The sequence below is a fragment of the Periplaneta americana genome, chromosome 1 (assembly GCF_040183065.1).
Source record: "Periplaneta americana isolate PAMFEO1 chromosome 1, P.americana_PAMFEO1_priV1, whole genome shotgun sequence".
Lineage (NCBI taxonomy): Eukaryota > Metazoa > Arthropoda > Insecta > Blattodea > Blattidae > Periplaneta > Periplaneta americana.
Window position 1 is genome coordinate 84,056,906 of NC_091117.1, and position 21,033 is coordinate 84,077,938.

At 34.9% G+C, this 21,033-nt stretch overlaps 1 protein-coding gene across 1 annotated transcript; it reads left to right on the top strand.

Moving 5' to 3' along the window:
• Nucleotides 1-1,431: 1,431 nt before the first annotated feature.
• LOC138709068 (phospholipase A2-like) lies at nt 1,432-20,677 on the top strand. Its single transcript, XM_069839574.1, has 4 exons — nt 1,432-1,504; nt 7,048-7,200; nt 17,685-17,844; nt 20,462-20,677. Exons 2-4 carry the CDS (start codon nt 7,059-7,061, stop codon nt 20,616-20,618), a joined length of 459 nt encoding a protein of 152 aa, XP_069695675.1. The 5' UTR covers nt 1,432-1,504; nt 7,048-7,058; the 3' UTR covers nt 20,619-20,677.
• The last annotated feature ends 356 nt before the right edge of the window (nt 20,678-21,033 follow it).

The following is a 21,033-nucleotide window of genomic DNA, read 5'->3' on the forward strand; positions in this document are numbered from 1 at the left end:
ATCTACCTATCTACACGTGCCTTGACATACCATGGACTGCAGCCACCTCAGTAGCTCTACCGGTACTTCTAATTCTGTTACTAGTCACAAGGAGCCCATTTTTCCTCCTTCGCTATATGAATTTCAAAACTTCTACTTCAGGAACTTCTTTCTCGTCGCTTTAGAAGCAAATATAGCAATTCTGTGTCATTGAAATAAGCGAATTTTGCTCTCAGCTACATCGAATTATCTTGCAGCCTGCCTGTTTCCATGATTTCAGCATAAAGTATAATCTTTCGTTTGAAGCTTGCTTCATACGACAGTCTTCGCTTTTTGCCTGCCATCTCCTGATCAAGTACAACTCTAAAATTTTTATCGGTATTAAAAACAATGTCTACAAAAGTACGGAAGCGCACTAAGTGAGGAACATTGAGGAACAATGGGTAACCCGAACAGAGCCGAAGCACACGTAGAACTTCAGTACAACTATAGGTAGTATTTTCGAGTTTGCATATGAATCTAGCGCGCCATCGATTATAATGCGCACCTCGAATTTGGAGAGTAAATTCAGCTGAATAAAGTGCGCATTAGATTCGAGTAAATGCAGAAGAAGTAAATTATAATATTTCTAACAGTCCCTCTCCTTTTTAGACGTGCAAACTTTTATTTTTCTCAAAGAAGAAGTTTCTCATACAACTTTTTTTTCGCATTACAGAAAGGATAATGTGCCTTTAATTGTAATTTCAATCAATGAAGATATTTTTATACGTTCAAAGATATAGAACGGGAGTCATTCACTATGTGTTGCTAGAAAGTCCGTTATAGTAGGAGATTAATGGAATTCTCAACTAATAACTCAGTGACACTACGAGTTTAATTTCTTCATCGTTGCTTCAGTCTTCCCCTAAATAGTGAACACATTTATAGTTGGACCCTGAAGATTTCAATTTAAAAATATTAAAAATATCAGATAAGCATGCAAGACTTTGCAAGGCAAGAGAAGTACCTCAGGGCTATTCATTCCTGTTAAACTGTGTACTTCAAAAGTTTGAGACAAACAAAAAATATTTCAGCAAGCGAATAAAAATCATAGAACGTGATAATGTTAAGCTTAATTGAAATATCGTTTGAAAACACACCTTGATTCAGAGTACCCCTCGGTCGGGAACCGCTACTCTATGCGATGACACAATTATATAATTAACCTACTGACTTTCTTATTTGACTGAATGGACACGCGTCCGGAATTTCAAACGGAACTGTCACTGTTCTCCAGTCTTAATTTCTTCATTTTACTAAACAATACATTCATAACACCTGACGCATCAAACATACAAAACCATGGGAGGGCTAATGTAAGTGATAATGTTTGCTTTCGTATTCAATTTCTATTCGAAAGGAAACTTATAAATTCTAGTCTGCTATGATATTCTTTTTAAAGTGCAGGTGTACATTTTGTGCAAGTTTCGTTCAAATAATTTAATACAAGGAATATAACTTTTCCACTTTTGATCGATTCTTAAAGGTAAGTACAAAGTCTCTCTCTAGAGTTTTGATATACTAAAAGGATTTAAAATGTCAGTATGTTCACACACTAATGGAAATTACAATTTAAAGTAAACTGCTTCGCCTCTGTCCGCATGACCGAATTCCGATCAGAATTCTGGCCAGAGAATTCTAAACGGACTTCTTTACGGGCCAAGATCGAAATAAAAAATGTCATGAAATTTATATCGATTGTAAAGCCTCCAATCGCTGCAATATTGAAGGCATAAATTAAATGAATAACGCGAAGCTTATTTTGATAGTTCAACAGTATGAAGAGCTTTGCAATTTAACAAATTAGAATTACAGTATATTAACGTAATATGAATAAAGACCTTATAACGGTGAGATTGGAAAAAATATTGAATGAACCAGGTATGTAGACCTACTAGAGTTTATTTAAGTTACAGAGCTATTCATTTTATTTCCAGGTTCAGTTCAGAACATTACCAATCAAATAATGCGCTCTAGCGGTAAATTACAACACTATTGTTGTTGTTTAGTCAACTGTTCGAAGACAGATCTAAACTTTACAAATGATACCAAGAAGCCACCACTTATGAGGCAACTAGACCAGGAGATAATGGGGTAGATTGGCCAGTTCATTTTCCCCTCCACTGCCTACATCGCCGATTAGCTACATATATTGCATTAATCGGACTTCAGATGGATACAAACAATTGTTCTTCCTCAGACACATGTCGTCAAGTGAATGTACTGCCTGATAATAGATGTACATATCAGACAGTATCTCAATCAGAGGATTACAACAATATCTTATTATTAACTTGGAAACACGGAAAAGTGAGCGATACTTTAATAAAAATCCGAACGCGCCGAACTAATTTTTCCAGTAAGTGAGCGCCTACCTGAAGAGTACCGCAACGCTTCTAAATGCGCAGAATTATTCGTGATCGTAGAGTGTTTGCCAGAGTTTTCAATGCATTGCGTGGAACTGGTACTCTTCCCACAGATCATGTGCCATCTGAACAAGTACACCAACGCAATGTGGAGGAAGGAGAGGACATTATTGCTGTGGTCCAGCGTAGCCCTACTAGCCTACTAGAACGTGACGAATTTCTGCGCTTCTCAATGTCTCAGTGTTTCACTAACGCGTGTAGGGCGAACACTTGACGAATGTACCTGTTTCATCTATAGCGTGTGCAATTACTAAGGCCGTGACATCGGTATATTTGTATTAGTCTGAAGTGAACATACGATGCCTCATAGAATGTAGTCAGCGTTTCAAGTACAGGCAGCGGAAGCGAATTTGACGCACGCCTAAGCAAGCACGTTCCGTGTTTTGTATACGATTATTGCGTGTTATAAAATCAAGACGATAATAGTACATTATGCAACGAGCCTATAATGGTAGTAATTAAGACGCGAGTATGTTTGTTTATGAAACGAGCGCAAGCAAGTTTCATAATTTTCATACGAGCGTCTTAATTACCATTATAGGCAAGTTTCATACGACTTTTTATGCTCGACCATATTTCTAACTTGAAATTATTCATAAGTATTCATGTTATGGTTATCTAAGTGAGGAGCGGAACTGACCTAAATTGTGAGATGTGCGCAGACGCGAAAGTATTGATTTTTTCCGAGGAACGAATGTCATTGACCTTGATATAATCTAGAGAATAACATTCACATTAATCTTGATATAACCTGGAAATTGATTTAGAATTGAAAAACGAGATGACAAATTGAATTTATTTGAATATTATTTACAATTAACGCTATTTATTATAGTAACAGAACATAACCTTCTGCGACAGTATTGGATTTCCAGCCTCCGTGACGTTTCACTAGTTGTCTTTCGATTGCATATCCGAGAATAATCTATACTTGCGCTTTTATAATGCTACAATGGTGATTTCTCATTGGCTGAACAACTGAACTATATTGAATAAGTTTATTTTAATGAGGTTCATTAAAGGGCTACTACCAGGTGTATAATTACTACATTTCGGCATGGTCGAGCATAAATCATTGTATATAAGGATTAATATCGGAAAGGTCTAAAATGCTGTTGAGGTTGAGAAATCATACTTAAATTGTCACAAATGTGGTAAAACATAAGTCTCAAAATATGTTTTTTTTTTTTAATATTTAGAGTTATGCATTACAGTTTTAGAGTGCTAAAAACGCATATGGCGTACAATTTTGCTTTCCCTATATTTAAATGTTACATTAATTTATTTATCACATCTATTCTGTACCTCACTTTTCTTCCAGTTGTTTTAAGAGAGTCTTTTTTTTTATTGGTTCATATTATTTATTTTTTAATGTGTTTTCTGCTTATTTGCTGGTAATTCGATTTTTTATTGTTGTTTGCCTGGTTTCGGTTCCTGCTGCAATGAACAACAAATCCATTTCCAAAGTTTCAAATGAAAATGACCGTTGAGTGTCGGATAGTATAACCTTGTATGCGGAAAAACTGCGTTCAACATCGGCTGAAACAAAGGGCGCATATGTAAAATATTTCACATCATCCATTTTTACATCAAGTTGATAACAATCGCACTTGTCATCTGACAAAACTCTTGCAATATTTGCATAACTTATTGAAACCACAGTTTTTTTTTTTTTTTTTTTTTTGCTTATATCTTACGCCATATACGTTTTCGGCATTCCAAAACTGTAAAACAAAATTCTAAATATAAAAAAAAAACATCTTTTCTTTACGTTTTACCGCATTTGTGACAATTCAAGTATGGTTTCCAACAATTATTCTCAACCTCAATAGCATTTCAGATATTTTCCATGTTAACCCTTATATACAATGACTGTATTGTCTTGATTTTATAATACGCAACAATCGTATACAAAACACGGAACGTGCTTGCTTAGGCGTGCGTCAAATTCGCTTCCGCTGTCTGTACTTGAAGCACGTCGACTACATTCTGTCCGGCGTCGTATGTTCACCTTCAAACTAATAAATATACCGATGTCACGCCCCCAGTAATCACATAGAAGACAACGGTAAACATGTACGACTCCGTAACTGGTTACATACCAATTGTCAATTTTATTGATTCCGGTAATACTATCTTCTAATGAAGTTACGTTCATCCATAACGAAATCAGTAATACACGTAACAGTGTTTAAGTCTCCCAAACACTAAATTGAGGATACAAATTTCCAATTTCGTTTTCCCGATGAATGTGTGGTGGGATATGATGAATGACATTGCGATAGGTCCCGTTACTTTAGACCAGTGGTTTCGAAACAATGATAATTTTACTGAAAATTAGTGAATATCAAAATAGATTAATACTGTGCAAAACGAGACTAAATATTACATGAACATCATTTCTAGTAGCCTTCTTTGCCGATTTTTCGAACACTAACACTTTGAATAGTAGTTTGCAAGGCCAAGATGTTAACATAATAACAGTAAGGGACAGAATCAAAGGATTTATGGAGAAACTTGATTTCTGGTCGACATGACTGGACAAAAGGAAATGTGATGCACTCCAGTACATTAAAAAACTCGTGGAAAATTTAACTATGTATGACAGAAGAATACCCAATTTGTTTTTTTGCGAATATGGAGTTAAGTTTGCATAATTCTAGATTAAAGCTTTTTGAGCATTTTCCAGAAGACACTGAAAACAATACAACAGTCACAAATGGATAGTAAATATATTTTTAGACAGTTGCGTTTAACTGGCTGAATTATGTACGTACCTACTGATCGAATATTGAAACTAGCTTTTTCGCAGAGTGTAGACCAGTTCTGGATCAAAAGAATGCATGAATATCTCCAACTTGCGAAAGAAGCTCTTATTTTTTGATAACATTTTCAATCTCATATTTATACAAAATAAACTTCTCGGTTGCCATCAAAATAAAGATATGAAATTTCATTGAAATTGAATGTGGTATCACTGTGTATATAGAATTCAGTCGAGATTTGAGAATTACTTTCTGAAAATCAGGAACATTTGTTGTTTTGTTAGTGTGTAACTATTTAAACCTTTTCTATTCTTATGTTAAAAGTTATTGATGTTGTGAAACTTGGACTCTCACTTTGAGAGAGGAACATAGGTTAAGGGTGTTTGAGAATAAGATGCTTAGGAAAATATTTGGGGCTAAGAGGGATGAAGTTACAGGAGAATGGAGAAAGTTACACAACACAGAACTGCATGAATTGTATTCTTCACCTCACATAATTAGGAACATTAAATCCAGACGTTTGAGATGGGCAGGGCATGTAGCACGTATGGACGAATCCAGAAATGCATATAGAGTGTTAGTTGGGAGGCCGGAGGGAAAAATACCTTTAGAGAGGCCGAGACGTAGATGGGAAGATAATATTAAAATGGATTTGAGGGAGTGGGATATGACGATGGAGAATGGATTAATCTTGCTCAGGACAGGGAACAATGGCGGGCTTATGTGAGGGCGTCAATGAACCTCCGGGTTCCTTAAAAGCCAGTAAGTAAGTAAGTAAGTAAATAAGTAATGTTATTGATGTTTCTGAACATACAATAAGTGTATGTTAATAAGGCGTAATTTATTTAAATTTGTACATCATTCCGTGACCCACTCATCAGCTGTTTACACGTCTCCCATGTGGGAACCACTGTTTTAGGCGATCATATGGATGGAACAAAGTACATACTATTTTTACGACGTATATTTTAAGACTACTAGAGGAAGTTTCTTTGCTACATAACGTGTTATGTACTTTCAGCATGAAAGAGCCTCTCGTCATTAATGGCATGGTGTGAGGGCTCATCTCAATACCAAATATCCTAATTGGTGGATTGGTCGTGGTACTATAATTCCCGACCACCAAGATCTCCGGGCTTAAAATCTCAGATTATTTTCTTTATGAGGTTATGTGTCGAGTTAAGTGTACAGAAGGAAAATTATTACAAGAGGCGATCTGGTCGCTCGTATAATAGATGCTGTTGCTGGTGTCAAGATACGTCACGATAATTTTTAATGAGCACAACGCGTCAGCGTCTTGCACGAGTTGAACCGACAGAAAAATTTTTGAGAATGTAATGTAAAATCTTTGTGAGTTGAACAAGAAACAACTCGAAATAAAACTTTTTTTTAACTTGTTAACATTTACATTCAAACCGTTCTATTTCTGTAACCCTTCAGTACAGACCACATATGCATAAAAACCTTTTATTTAAAAATGGCCATGCTATGATCTTCTAGAATACTGACCTTTTCTCGTGGGACAATCTGAATAAAATACTGTTTTTACTTAGATTCCAGAATAAAATGTGTTATCACTTCGAACCTACTGAACAAAAAATGGAAGATGTCTGAAATCCGGTACACCTCAATGTATTGTCTTTTTTTTTCATTGTCACCGACGTGATGATGTTCAGTTTTAGTTCCTTTAAGGTGTAATATAAAGTTAAGGATGTAAAAGTTAATTTTAGATTACATTGCAAACAAATATATAATCTGTATTGAAACAACAGATATTGTAGTAATTTGTAGTTAAATGATCAAAAAATTCTCATTTTAGTGTCTCTTATTATTTTTAGATTCATCTGTTATGGCATATTGCAGCCTTCACCAGAGCTTGTCTATTATTCTCGTTATATTAACGAGCTGGACGCAAAAATGTGAAGGATGGTCTATTTCTATCAAGAGAGGAGGATACAAGAATTATCCAAGGTTTAGTCTCATCTTTCCAGGTACATACTCGTATGTTGTAATATTTTTAGTATTTAATAGTATAATTACAGTATTATTAATAACGTGGAGCCAAATACAGTTACGTGGAATACGCCTACTTTGAAGTGCGAATGAGTCGTACTATAATAAAAGTAATATCAAATTTGCTAATGCTCCTTATTTAAAAAAAACAATAAAAAAATTGCCGTTTAGAGAGATGATTTAAAGTTCAATTATTGTGATATCTGTGCTTTCCAGTTTTTTTACTGTTATTTAACATAATGTCATAACTAGGGAACGGAATTTGGAGTAGTGAAAGCTAGTATTGGCATCTACACAGTCATTTGTTTACAACCCTTTATACCAAGTCCTCCCCTCCATGACATACTCGCAGATCTCTGCACGTCAACAACAGGTGAACGGGACAGTTGTCGCATAAGAACTTCAACATGCAGGTTTGCAGTTCAGCGTAATGAAGTGCATGTACAATGCCGAAAGTGAAACCAACTAACAATACAAAATTGAAAGATTATATTTGTAAAAGCTAAGATCGAGTATCAAAATTCAGGAAACAATTCCCTAAATTATCGCTTCCCCCATGTCCAGTTCTTAAGAGATGGGGGTCAAGGTTAGAAGCTTGCAACAATTATTATTACGCACATCACCTCCAATCTGTGAAGAAAGTGGTCCAGTCTTTCGACTGAGATTCAAATATGCCAGGAACTGCTAAATGATAGAATAATCAAAAAAGAAATCATGGATATTAAGTCAAATTTTTTATATTTACCGGATGCCATTATTCGATTAGTACTGTCAGGAGTAGAACTAGTTAAGCAAATAAATATTATGAGTACTATTGTAAATAAACTGAGTGCAGTAGAAGGTGAAGTAGGAAAACGTGTTGGTGAAAAAATGAACAGAGTTTTGATTAAAAATGATAGGTACAGTATTCTCAGTCAGATTTCAGATGCACTAACTACGTGTCCCAATGACGTCATTCAACATGTGAATTTAATTGACGTATTTTGTTTCAAGTACTCTCCAATTGTCTCTGCAGATGTAGAGCGGAGTTTTTCCATGTTAAAAAATTTCCTTCCTTGCAAAAGAGCAAAGTTATTATTTAGAAAATTTGAAAATGATATTTACAATTTATTATAACAAGGCACAGCAGGAATAATTGTTTCATCACCAAAACATAGCATTAATTGAAAATGCCATTTCGTTTGGCTCTACATTTTGTTCAACATTTAATGATACTCTATTAGGCTATGTTGTAAATATTGTAGTATTATATATATATATATTCTAAATACTGTAGTGTACGTTGTGTACATATTATCATATTTCGTCCACATCTCTGGAGTAACGGTCAGCGCGTCTGGCCGCGAAACCAGATGGCCCGGCTTCGAATCCCGGTCGGGGCAAGTTACCTGGTTGAGGTTTTTTCCGGGGTTTTCCCTCAACCCAATACGAGCAAATGCTGGGTAACTTTCGGTGCTGGACCCCGGACTCATTTCACCGGCATTATCACCTTCATTTCTTTCAGACGCTAAATAACCTAGATGTTGATACAGCGTCGTAAAATAACCCAATAAAATAAAAAAATAAATCATATTTCATGATATTGTAAATAAAGGTTTTAATTTAGCACGCTCCTGACAGAAAAACACACATATTTAGAATCGAGTTCCATACAGAAGACAACTATCAGCCATCAATATTTCCCCTGACACGCGAGGACGCAGAGATTGATATTTAATTATGTATATTTGTAATGTTGTTTATTGGTGTTTTGTGCGTTGCCAAGAAAAACATATGTAGTTCAAAGTGAAATACAGATTATGTATGTAGGCCACTATATGTCATTAAACTATTCCATATGTTTATTCTGAAATACTTTTACAGCACGTTGCGTGTAAGTTTGTATGAAGTGAACTGTACTCGTCCATGCTCTGTGACGCAGCTCGCTTGACAGTCACAGATCTACGAATATCTATACTACGTTTCACCATTCTTTATAATACTCCAAATCCCTTTCCCTAGTCATAACATTATGTGGAATGTCCCCTAAGCACGAGTATGTAACTTACTCTTTCTGGGGGTGCTGCAGTGTTTTATATATAAAAAATCAATAATGTAGTTTGTTATAGCAATAAAGTATTATTATTATTATTATTATTATTATTATTATTATTATTATTATTATTATTATTTAGAATATCTTCAAACAAGTTTTCATTGATGAAATGTCACAGGAATATTATGACTTCTACGAGTATACAGTGAAAATTATTACGTCATAGTTTAAAAATAACTATTTAAAAAACTCTCATTATTGTGATGTTATTCTTTTAAGTTGTTGAAAAGCGAATGGCCATGTCACGTTTTCAAAATTCTAGAAAATAAGCTCAATTTATACAGGGACATCATTTTATTTTTACTTCAATTTTTATTGTACCTGAGTTTTTGAATGTACTTCACTCCCACTAAGGAAGTTCCAACTCCACACAGAACCAAGACCGCAGATAGTAAGCAGTACTGCGTTACTGAGTATAGTACGTTCCAGAAATATGTTCGCGTTTTCCAGTGACGAAAGAGCTTTCAATATTGAATCATATTTTCGCACAGGTACTGTCCGTTTGCCTACGTCGCATCCCGATTTCCCCCACCTGCTTCTGCTCGCCCCTCTGTAATAGCTGGGCTGTCTTAGCTCTTTTCTGAAAACATTAATTTCTCTTAGGAATTGGAAGTTTACGTAATATTATATAGCTGTTTAATTTAACTTAAATAAAAGGGCCTCGTTAAGTAATTAACTGTCACGTGATTTCCTCACTTTCTACAATCCTGCGGCATAACCACTTGGACGGACAGTAGATAGCATGTCTGAGTAATTTTATATTTTCGGGTCGGGCAGAAGTGAAGATTGAATTTACAGTACGTAGAGTAGGTACAGAATTATTTCAACATGAGTTACTAGTACGAAGGACGGAACTGGCAATTGGAATTAGATGCAATAGTCTATAGTGCGATAATATGCACAAAAGAACTGAAGCCTGTATCGAAATGAACGGCCACCATTTTCAAAATTGTGTTTAAATAGCTATTCATATTATGATTATTTTTCAATTTAACTTCTTTCTCTATATTGTACGCTAATGTACTGTAGACAGTATAATATACACTGCATAATGAATACGTTCACATGGATAACTCACTTCGTGAGTAAAAACACTTATTCTTAATACAGTACTGTACTTTGATTAAAGAAAAACCTAATGAAAATTATCAAACTTAAAATCGCGATATTTCCTAGTTTACGTAAATGGATTAACTACTTTTCTTCCTTCCTATACCTAGAAGAGTGATTTGTGTTTTACGCCATTATCATCGAACTCCAGTCTTGGAGGGGGGAGCAAGCGGTGTTTCCGGTTCTCTAAAGGTATAGACAGGTTAATATTAAAAATGTTAGTAAAAATAAAATGATGTCCCTGTATATAGCCTACTAGAAAGTGTGACGGATGATAATTGGAGGACATGTCCTGGGAATTTAGCAAAGTATTTTGGTCCATGTAAATTTCATCTGTAGCCTACTTTATTTTTAGTTAGACATTCAGAGTCTAGTCAGATATCCTGTTATGGATGGTTTAACTTGTCTTTTTTTCTGCTGTGTCATTTCAGGCGATGAATTCTCACCATATTAACAATACTAGCAGAAAATTCCAAAACTTGTGAATACCTTTAATCGTGTCATCACAAAAATGTGACAAAATAGATCGTTTCCTTATCAGTCATCTGTCATTACGATTAAAATAACTGTAGGTACCAATAAGACTCAAGCTCAGTATTATTTTAAATTCGAGTGACAGCCTAATTATTCTAAGTATTTGGCTGTTGCAGATAACATTATTAATTACAATTATAAACAATGAAATCGTCAACGTTTGCTAGACATTCACCAATAACTACAAAGAGAACATTATTCTAAGTATTGTGTCAAACAGCGACGCATACATTATTTACTGACTTCACAAGAACTTCGCCGATGTACAGTTGTCAAAAAAAAAAGTGGCCGCACTCGTGAACAGCGAATATTTTCAAAGTCCACTTCGGGTCGCGGCGATGTTACACGATGCATGTGCTTGTACAAGCAGTTCCCGAACTATGAAAGTGTTCCATATCTGCGCCTCGTAGACCAGCGGTAGAGTGCTTGTTTAATGATTCAAAGGTTGTGGGTTCGGGCCTTCTTCAAGTGTTCATTTTATTTTTTAATCGTTCTTTAGCGAAGTAAATGATATTCAAATTATCATTTATATCCAGTTATCGTTCTTTATGGATATCATGTTATTTATATTTTGTTATCGTTCTTTAGAGATATGAATAAAATTCAAGTCATCATTTGTATTCTGTTATCGTATTGTAACGATATGGATAATAATTATCATTGTATCTCCAATGGGGGTTAGCCCTATTTTACATACGTATTTTAGGGCTATAGTTTTATACACAAAAAAGATAAGCATGAAGAGAAATGGAAAAGAAAATTAAATTAGCTTACGCGATGTAAACAAAACATAAACAATCCGTAAATTAGGCATTGCGATTGCAAAACAAATATCAGTTATCAATTTGAAACATACAAAAACATTAACAACACACATACGTAATACTTCTATAACACAAATATGCAGCTTTCCGTACCATACATCATAAATTAATACACAATAGTCACACAAACACAATCAAACTATAATTACGACATTGCGACGACATCAAGCATCCCATAACTGACTCACATACATAACAAATCAAGGATCCGTTGCAACACATACACTTCAACATAGTAACCACACTTTTAAAAGTTACAAATTTGGCTCCAAGAAGAATAAATAGGACACTGTTACTAATTACTATTCTTCTACAATTTCTTAAATACATCTGTAATAAATCTGTGAAATTCCGATATGAACAATATTCACGTTTTTTATATTGCTATCGTTCTTTAGCAATATAAATAATATTCAAGTTATCATTTATATTCTGTTTTCCTTCAATAGCATTATAAAATAATATTCAAGTTATTTATATTGTTACTGTTCTTTCGCAATATAAATAATCTGTATTTTATGTAAGTAATTATTATAACACAAATAACCATATTTCTTTGTAAAATATGTTATTTTATTTAGATAATTAAATACGTATTATATAATATCTTATATTAATTAAACAAACCGATATTTATCATTTATATTCTGTTATCGTTCTTTAGTGATACTGTATAAATAATATTCAAGTTATTTATATTGTAATCGCTCTTTAGCGATATAAATAACATGAATTTAATATTGGGTTTGGAAAAATCCAGTTGCATAATACTGGTATTAGTTTTTCTTTTTATATTATTACATTATTCTACCTTGAACCACAATAAAATGAAAAGGAGTAACGAGGAATTGAACCTGAGACGTTGACATCTAAATTCCGACGTTCGTCTGCTGAGCTACGAGGGCAAAAGTGTGGAAACATTTTCGGAAAAATTGGCCCAGTCACACTCTAAGATTTTCTGATGATTCGTAGAAGCTAGTCCAGGATGCGGGGGGCAAAGGCTAATTGAGATTTCCCGGTCTCTGATCGGGTCAAACATCCTGATAGAATTAATATTTAACGCTTACCGTGACTTTCGGTGAAGTCCGGAAGGCCCAATTAGTCAAATCCACTCTCCTCATCTCCACGCTTGGGCCCCCTGGAATTTAATAAGATGCGAAAGAGATAGTGGTGTGCGGAAAGCAACGGAATGTTACCGCATTTAGAACTATCCTTCCCAAGAAAAACTGCAAACATGAACAAAGGAAGCTTTTAATAGAAGAAGAAGGATCTTCTGCGGACCTCTGGAAAAAGAACTAAGGAAGAGACTAGTGAAGTGCTTTGTGTGGAGTGTGGCATCGTATGGGGAAGGAACATGGACATTACGACGAAATGAAGAGAAACGAATTGAAGCATTTGAAATGTGGTTGTGGAGAAGAACGGTGCGTGTGAAGTGGACAGACAGAATAAGAAATAAAATTGTGTTTGAAAAAGTGAGTGAAGAAAGAATGATGCTGAAACTGATTAGAAAGAGAAAAAGGAATTGGTTGGGTCTCTGGTTGAAAAGAATAATAGACGACATTAGGATATGTGGATCATATGCGGAGACTAAGAGGAAGGCAGAAAATAGGAAAGATTGGAGATTGCTGGGTTTGCAATGAAAGACCTGCCCATGGAGAGAACACTTATGTATGTATGTATGTTCAGAATGCCTGGAATATCGTGTCTAAGAACAGTCGCTATATGCAAAGACTAGTCAATTCCATGCCCACTCGACTGCAAGATGATCGAGATAAGAGGAAGATAAACTAAATATTGAATTGTGGCTTTTTGTTTTGTTTTTTGAACGCTTAATTGTTTGAATGTTTTAAGGCCGACACCAGTAAATTTGTTTTGTTTATGCCACGAAAGATATTTTTATTGAGAATAAAATCTTTTTTCTTTCCATTTGCATCCACAATATCATAATGATAAAGTCATGGCATATTATATTAATGAACCTGATGTTAATTACTAAAATAATCGTACAAGAGAAAGGAGCCATTATGTATAGTTTGTCTCTCTCAAAAACATAACAAAAAAGAACATAAAAAGCACGAGGTTGTAGTCGAACGCAGGACCTCATGAATAAGAGGCCTGAACGCTACCATTGCGCTATCGAATAACACACAGAATACTTCAATTATAACTGTAGATATCTGGCAACGTGGTCCAACAACATGTAACATCGCCTGTCTCCGAATTGTAGTGAAGATACCCGAAGGGAACTTTGTTTCAGGAGAGCGGCCACTTTTTCTTTTGACAGCTGTACAAGCTAACGGCAGTAGTGCACGAAGAATTTTCTGTCTTATTCTCAAATCTTCACCCAAAACTTCTGTTTATGAATAAAGTTTAATCAACAGTCCGAAGACTGGTTGAAACCTCAAGTGATACCAATAAGTAGGAGGCGGATTTTAGCAAAATTGTATGTTTTATTTTTTCGTTGCTAATCATATGCTACCATTATATAAATTCATTTCAAGTTATTTGTAACAAAATTTCAAGATTTTATAGTGCATATATACAGAGTGATTCAAAACCTCTGCGAAAAACTCTGAGGGGTGATAGATCTGGCAATTAGGAATTCTTTTTGTTAAACAACCTATGTCTTTTGACGCGTCGTTTCGAAGTTACCGTTGAAAATATTTTTATGCGGGCTTATGTCAATGCAGCCTATGCGAATGTGTGTATCCCTGTTTGTTTGTTGAGATGTTTGTAAGAGACGAGAAGGGTTGTTGTTGTTTGTTTACGTTTTATGTTCAAAACCTTTTCCTTTCAGTTCAGTGTAATCATCAATTGAGAATGGATGTCTACACTTTTCCCGAGTTAGCCGACATGATAATGTGTTACGGGGAGGCTCGCGGAAACGGAAGAAGAGCTCTCCACATGTACCAACAACAGTTTCAGAACAGAAATCACCCTCACCATTGCTTGACTTCTCAGCGCCTTCGAGATGATGGATCTCTTCGTCCCCGGCGTATTGGTGGAAGACCGCGTAGACATCCATTCTCAATTGATGATTACACTGAACTGAAAGCAATAGGTATTGAACATTAAACGTAAACAAACAACAACAAGCCTTCACGTCTCTTACAAACATCTCAACAAACAAACAGGGGTGCACACATCGCATACATTGACGTACCCCCGCGCAAAAACATTTTCAACGGTAACTTCGAAACGACGCGTCAAAAGACATAGGTTTTTTAACAAAACGGGTTCCTTATTGTTAGATCTATCACCACTCAGTTTGTCGCAGAGGTTTTAAATCACCCTGTATAGGGTGCTTCAGATCACCCGTAACAGCCATTTATTTCTGAAACTAGTGCATTAAAATTTTCGACACAAAAATATTTATAACTAAACCACATGTAAACTTTCACTTGAGCTTGATTTCATCAATCGACCCTAACAGGAAGTAGGGTCAGTGGCGTATCACTTTAAAATTTTAAATGGGAGTCGGGGTCAAATAGGGTACCATTTGATAGAGCTCATCAAAACAAACAACTTTCATAGGAAACGTTTATATCAATTCCTACTCTTTCAATGAAAAAATGTACGAGAAGGCAATGCCATTAATATTGAGAAATGTTACAAGACAAAAATGCAAACAAGACAATTAATGTTGACATGATACTGAAAGAATTAATAATTCCATTAATTTTTATAAATGTTCAAACTGACTGCCGTTCTGAGTAGCACACGTGATCGTGGATTCGCATGCGCGTTCGCTGAAAGAACAACCAAGTATAATTTAGTGACATGTCACTAGAACTGGAGTCCAGTTCATGATGTCATACACTAGTGATCTATGATCATTATCATTAGGGCTCGGATGTTGATGGCCTAAAAGTTACAGAAAAATTACCTATAAAATGACCTTAAATTTCTGAAAATATGACATTAAAATTTAAAAAATGATCATGATTTTATAGGAAAATACGCAATCAAAACTGTCGCAAAAACTTTGTCGTATTTGCTCAACTTCGGAATTTTTACGTCTTCACTTGTGAGATACAAATATGCTGACTGCGGGCACTACGGCTGCAATATTTTTTGTACTGCGTTGACCGGAGAAAGCACGTAACACACGTGATCAGGAATCGAAACTAGTGCAACCATAAGGAACATTTCTGTAAGACTTAATCAATTTGCGTAAGCAACCTGCAGTAGATCTCTAATATTGACTACGTCTACACCGTAAAAAGTGTCCGTTCATAAGCAGAAAAGGACAAAAATGCAACAGAAAATGGAATATTTTCCTAAAAAATGACGAATAGACAACAGAAGACCAAAAATGCAAATTAAATTAGGCTAGGCTATATTGCAATATATATATATATATATATATATATATATATATATATATATATATATATATATATATATATATAAGTTCAATCATAAGGCATATCTCTTTGCAAATGTTTATTTGCTATGAAGGCCTATAACCAACCACACTGTTCGAAGCATATTATTAAATCAATACTTTCCTTATTTTCAGAAAGCATACATACAATTCCTGTTAACCATGATTACAACAAACCACCAATGACAACTATTTTTAGCACGCATTATATCAGATAGAATATTCATGTCTAAATCCAAGTGTACATATACGTAAGCAAACTTAAACAATTTATTAAAGAGTACAACATATGCTAACTACGATTCATAACTGATTCATATCTTCCCCCCCTTTATTTCAGTACATCACAGCAGAAGCCAAAGCATATGTTCTTGATAATGATTAATTGTCAACGTAAAATACAAGACTCATCAATTTGTAACATAGTGTTACACTAATTATATAGTATTTTAATACATTTTATCCTTCGTAAATTTAAATCTATGATATATCTTCATTTTCATTCATAATCAAATTTTAATTGATGTTTTAACACCGCCGACATTTTGCATAATTCAATTGCTCATTTAATCATATATGCACACCTGTAACATGAGTTATATGTATATACCTTTGTTTTCTTTCAAACTTGTATTGCAATTATAACAACCTATACTAGTTTCATACATAAAACTCATCAAGATTTCATTCACTGTTGTTTGCCAATTCATTTTTAAATTTCAGATCACGCATTTTATTATATCTGATGATGCCAAATAAGGCGAAAACGTTAGCAATGATGTTGACTTAGGACACCACTGATGTTTAGTGATGATTTATGCATCTGAGAAAAAAAAAAAAAAATATATATATATTTAATGCCTTCATAGCAAATAAACATTTGCAAAGAGATATGTCTTATGATTGAACTTATATATATATATATATATATATATATATATATATATATATATATATTGTATTATATTACTAAACATATCTGAACATAAAAATGAACTGCAAATTAGGCTATATTAGTTCGTGCTGAAGTTAAAGAGTTTATATTGCATCCTGCATTGTCTATGATCCCTCAGCAAAAATATGATATTTCATCAACTTCCGAGGCCTACGTATCATACGTCCATAAATCTAATCGTTACCTGTCCTCCCGACAATAGAAACAAATGACAGAGATATCGGGACGACTTATAAATAGAGGAATCAGTATTATTGCTGTACTTCATGACCCCCTTATGTTACCACGGGTCATGAATTATTACTGAGCAAAATAATGCCGAGCCTCCACACATGTGAGTTCACCCATGCAGTGTCAATCACAACCTTATATATTTCGCAGTAGAACCGCTTTTGTTTGTGAAGTTATTCCAATTAAGAATTATATATGTAAAAATTATTTTTGATTTGCGATTATTTTTAAATGTGCTGTTTTATCATATACTAAGAATTTCAAGATACTGCCATAAGGCCATATTTCTCCAAACAACAGTTTCAAGTTTCTGCTCTTGTTCACAGGGACTAAGTGGTGTGGATCGGGAAATATAGCGATGAATTTCACAGACTTGGGAACCTCCCAAGAAGCTGACAAATGCTGCAGAGAGCACGATAGCTGTCCGGATATAATAGAAGCGGGCAAAACGAAATACAATCTCACCAACAACTCCTTTTATACGAAGTAATATTATATTATTTCCTTCTGGTACAGTGCTCAGACTTTCTCACAATTCCAGACACTTTTGTTGAGAACAGCTGGAGGCAAACCAGCATCTCTGTCACATAGTATTTACAATTTCCTCCACTAGAGACTTTCCAATATCTTTACCGAATAATATAAACACACGAGTCCGTTTTGAGTCAAGTACTATAGTCAGGCTAGATTTAATTGTGTACTATTTCCATGTATCTTTTCGACTATAGGTTTAACACAATATAGAAGATGTCTGATTTATGCCGTTTTTTTAAGCAGCCCAATATCAGTCCAGACAAGTGGTAGGTGTTTAATGGTTCCCAGGCGAAATCAGGTGTCTGTATAATGTCCACTGACATCATCACGTAAATGTTACCTAGGCTTTTTAGTTTGATAATTTTGTGTTAAACATGTGCAGTCAATCTGTTATATTAATTATTTATTTTCTTTCGGCTTTTCAACGTTTTTCATTGTGTAGTGTTTTATCGAGTCATTCGCTCTTCTCATATTAGTTCTTAATATGTAAGTTATTCCTTTAATTGAGGTTATGAATGATATGTACATTTATAATCGGGCAGTAAATCTCACTTGACGAGATGTGTAAGAGGAAGAATCATATTGTTTGTATACATCTGAAGTCTGACTAGTGTAGCTAATATGTAGCTAGTCGGTGATGTATACAATGGAGGGGAGGAAAAGAACTGGCCACCCTACCCCATTATCTCCTGGCCCAGTTGCCTCATAAGCGGTGCCTTCTTGGTGTCGCTCGTGAGGTTCAGACCTGTTTTCGTATAGTTGACTAAACAACAACATCGTAAATTAGCCAATCCTTCAAATTAATTTCTTTTGTTTCGTTCGGATTAAATAACGGACATGACAAGAAGGTACGCGTAAAGAATAGAACATGTAGAGTTTTAACACAATTTATTCATTTATTTAAAGATATTTTGAGTACGTCACTTGCTAGAGACACTATCTTTAAAACGTCACAACCTAGATAGACCATGGAAAACGTTGGATTCAGACTATAACATACAAATGAAGGGTTCAGGACCATAGTGGGCCAAGCGCCAATTATTAAAAAGGGAGAAAGCAAGAGTTAAAGTTAAGTAAATACACCGTGTCCCGCTTAGAGAGATCGAGAAAAAATACTCACCACTTAAAATCAGATAAAGATATCGTTAAGATTTACAACTGACAAGATGCAGAAACTGTCCAAGTTTACGCAACAAAGTCTGAAAACAGCTGCATGCGTAACTTCGTTTGTTTGTTGCTAAAACAAGCCTGGCGCCATTTTGTAGGAGAACACGCCATGGTCAACATGTGGACACCACAACAGAAAGTTCAGTATGTGCTATAGCTAGCAGAAGAAAAATCTGTTACGCGAGTACAATGCCGTGTTCGTCATACATGGATAGATGAATTGGAAGACGAGGACCCATTGCCTGGCCAATCAGGTTACTCGATCTGACCCTCTTGGACTTTTTTTCTGAGGCTTTGTGAAGGATGCTGTGTACCAAAGAGGAAGAGCTAACAATTTGGAGGAACTGAGACAACGCATCACAAGTGCAGCGCGCTAGTGTATCTACAAATGGCATAGAATAATTGGCGGAAGGTTGAATACCGTTTAGATGTCTGCAGATCAATTCAAGGCACACACATCGACTTGCATTCAGCATTCTGAGTTTTTTTTACATCAAGTTATGTAAAAAGTTATGTTAATAAACCATTATTTACACTTGAAATTATCACTTATTTCTCGATCCCTCTAAGCGGGACACGGTGTACTATAATTTAATGAAGATTTACATATAATTTAGTTTTAATGTGCATATGTTTCATTAAATTATGGTAACCACTTAATTTTAACCCTTGTTTTATCCGTTTTTAATATATGGCGCTTGGCCCAATATGGCTCTGAACCCTTCAAATGGTCTGTGACTTACGAAATGAATGACACCCGCATTTGAGCTGGACCATGTTGACATATACTGCTTGCTGGGATATCTTATATTCTATTCTTTTGCCACTATCATTCACTTTTTCTGTCACGAGTTTCAGAGATTCGAACTGTGAATAATTACCGAAGGCAGGATTCAAGCTTTCATAGCTGGTTCATAAAATGTTTTCATTGATTACATATTTCTATTTTAAAGTAGTATAAACTAGAAACTTTCATACTCACCTTCTATCGGAATTAGACATTGAAGAGTACGAAAAGAATAACCGGGGATCGAACCCTCACAGACAGTCGAAATATTCACAGTACCCATTTCTACAGCTGAGAGCCATTAGCGTATTAAAAATTAATCTTTCTTTACTCAAACGCATCGCTTGAATCAATATATCAATCAGTCAACTAGTTTAAAACTATTTCTTATTTTAGCTGTTATCAATCATTATTTAAACTAAAATACAACCGCTGCGGGTTAGATAATTTCAAAGACGAAAATTGTCCAACCCTAGTCGTGTTGTTCGTGATGCCTAAAACAATTTATAAACGGCTAGAGTCAGACATCCGATACACTAAAATTATTTGATAACTACAATTTCAGTAATAAACATTCAATTGATGGCTATTACTGTATGTATATGTTTTTTCCAGATTAATCTGCAAGTGCGATTATGATTTCTATCACTGCTTAAAAGAGAATAACGACATCACTTCCACAGAAGTTGGAATTGCATATTTCGACGTCCTGGGCACTCAATGCTACAGAAACGACTATCCCATTGTGAAATGCAAAAAGCATAATAAGTGAGTGTAATTAATTTAGTAAAGACAATTTTAGACACTAACGTCTTCGGAACACTGATTATCAGTTTTATTCACGTGACTACGTTTTTATTGGAGGTACGAAAAATATATGACGTGTACAGAAGTTGTATTATGTCTCTGTCAGTGATTGACCGTTGACTTTCAAGTGGTTTATCTTGATATTGAGAGTCGTAGTATACTAAAAAGCAAAACAAAATATATATGCTTGTCTTCATTCCATTGCTCTGGCCACAGTGTAAGCTGAACGTTTAGACATAGTTTTTCTCACAGATTAGTACTGCATTTTGATATCTCTCATTCCCGATTCGTAACCTGTGACGTTGCATAGAGACAGATATGCAAGACCAGTAATAGGCATCAGTGAAGCATAGATTAAATCAATGAATATCAATGAATGA

Bases quoted from the DNA above. Each gene is read 5' to 3' on its own strand.
- LOC138709068 (XM_069839574.1), top strand. From the start codon at position 7,059: ATGGCATATTGCAGCCTTCACCAGAGCTTGTCTATTATTCTCGTTATA. The intron at 7,201-17,684 runs GTACATACTCGT...TCTTGTTCACAG, and splicing joins GTTTAGTCTCATCTTTCCAG to GGACTAAGTGGTGTGGATCG. The intron at 17,845-20,461 runs GTAATATTATAT...TGTTTTTTCCAG, and splicing joins AACAACTCCTTTTATACGAA to ATTAATCTGCAAGTGCGATT.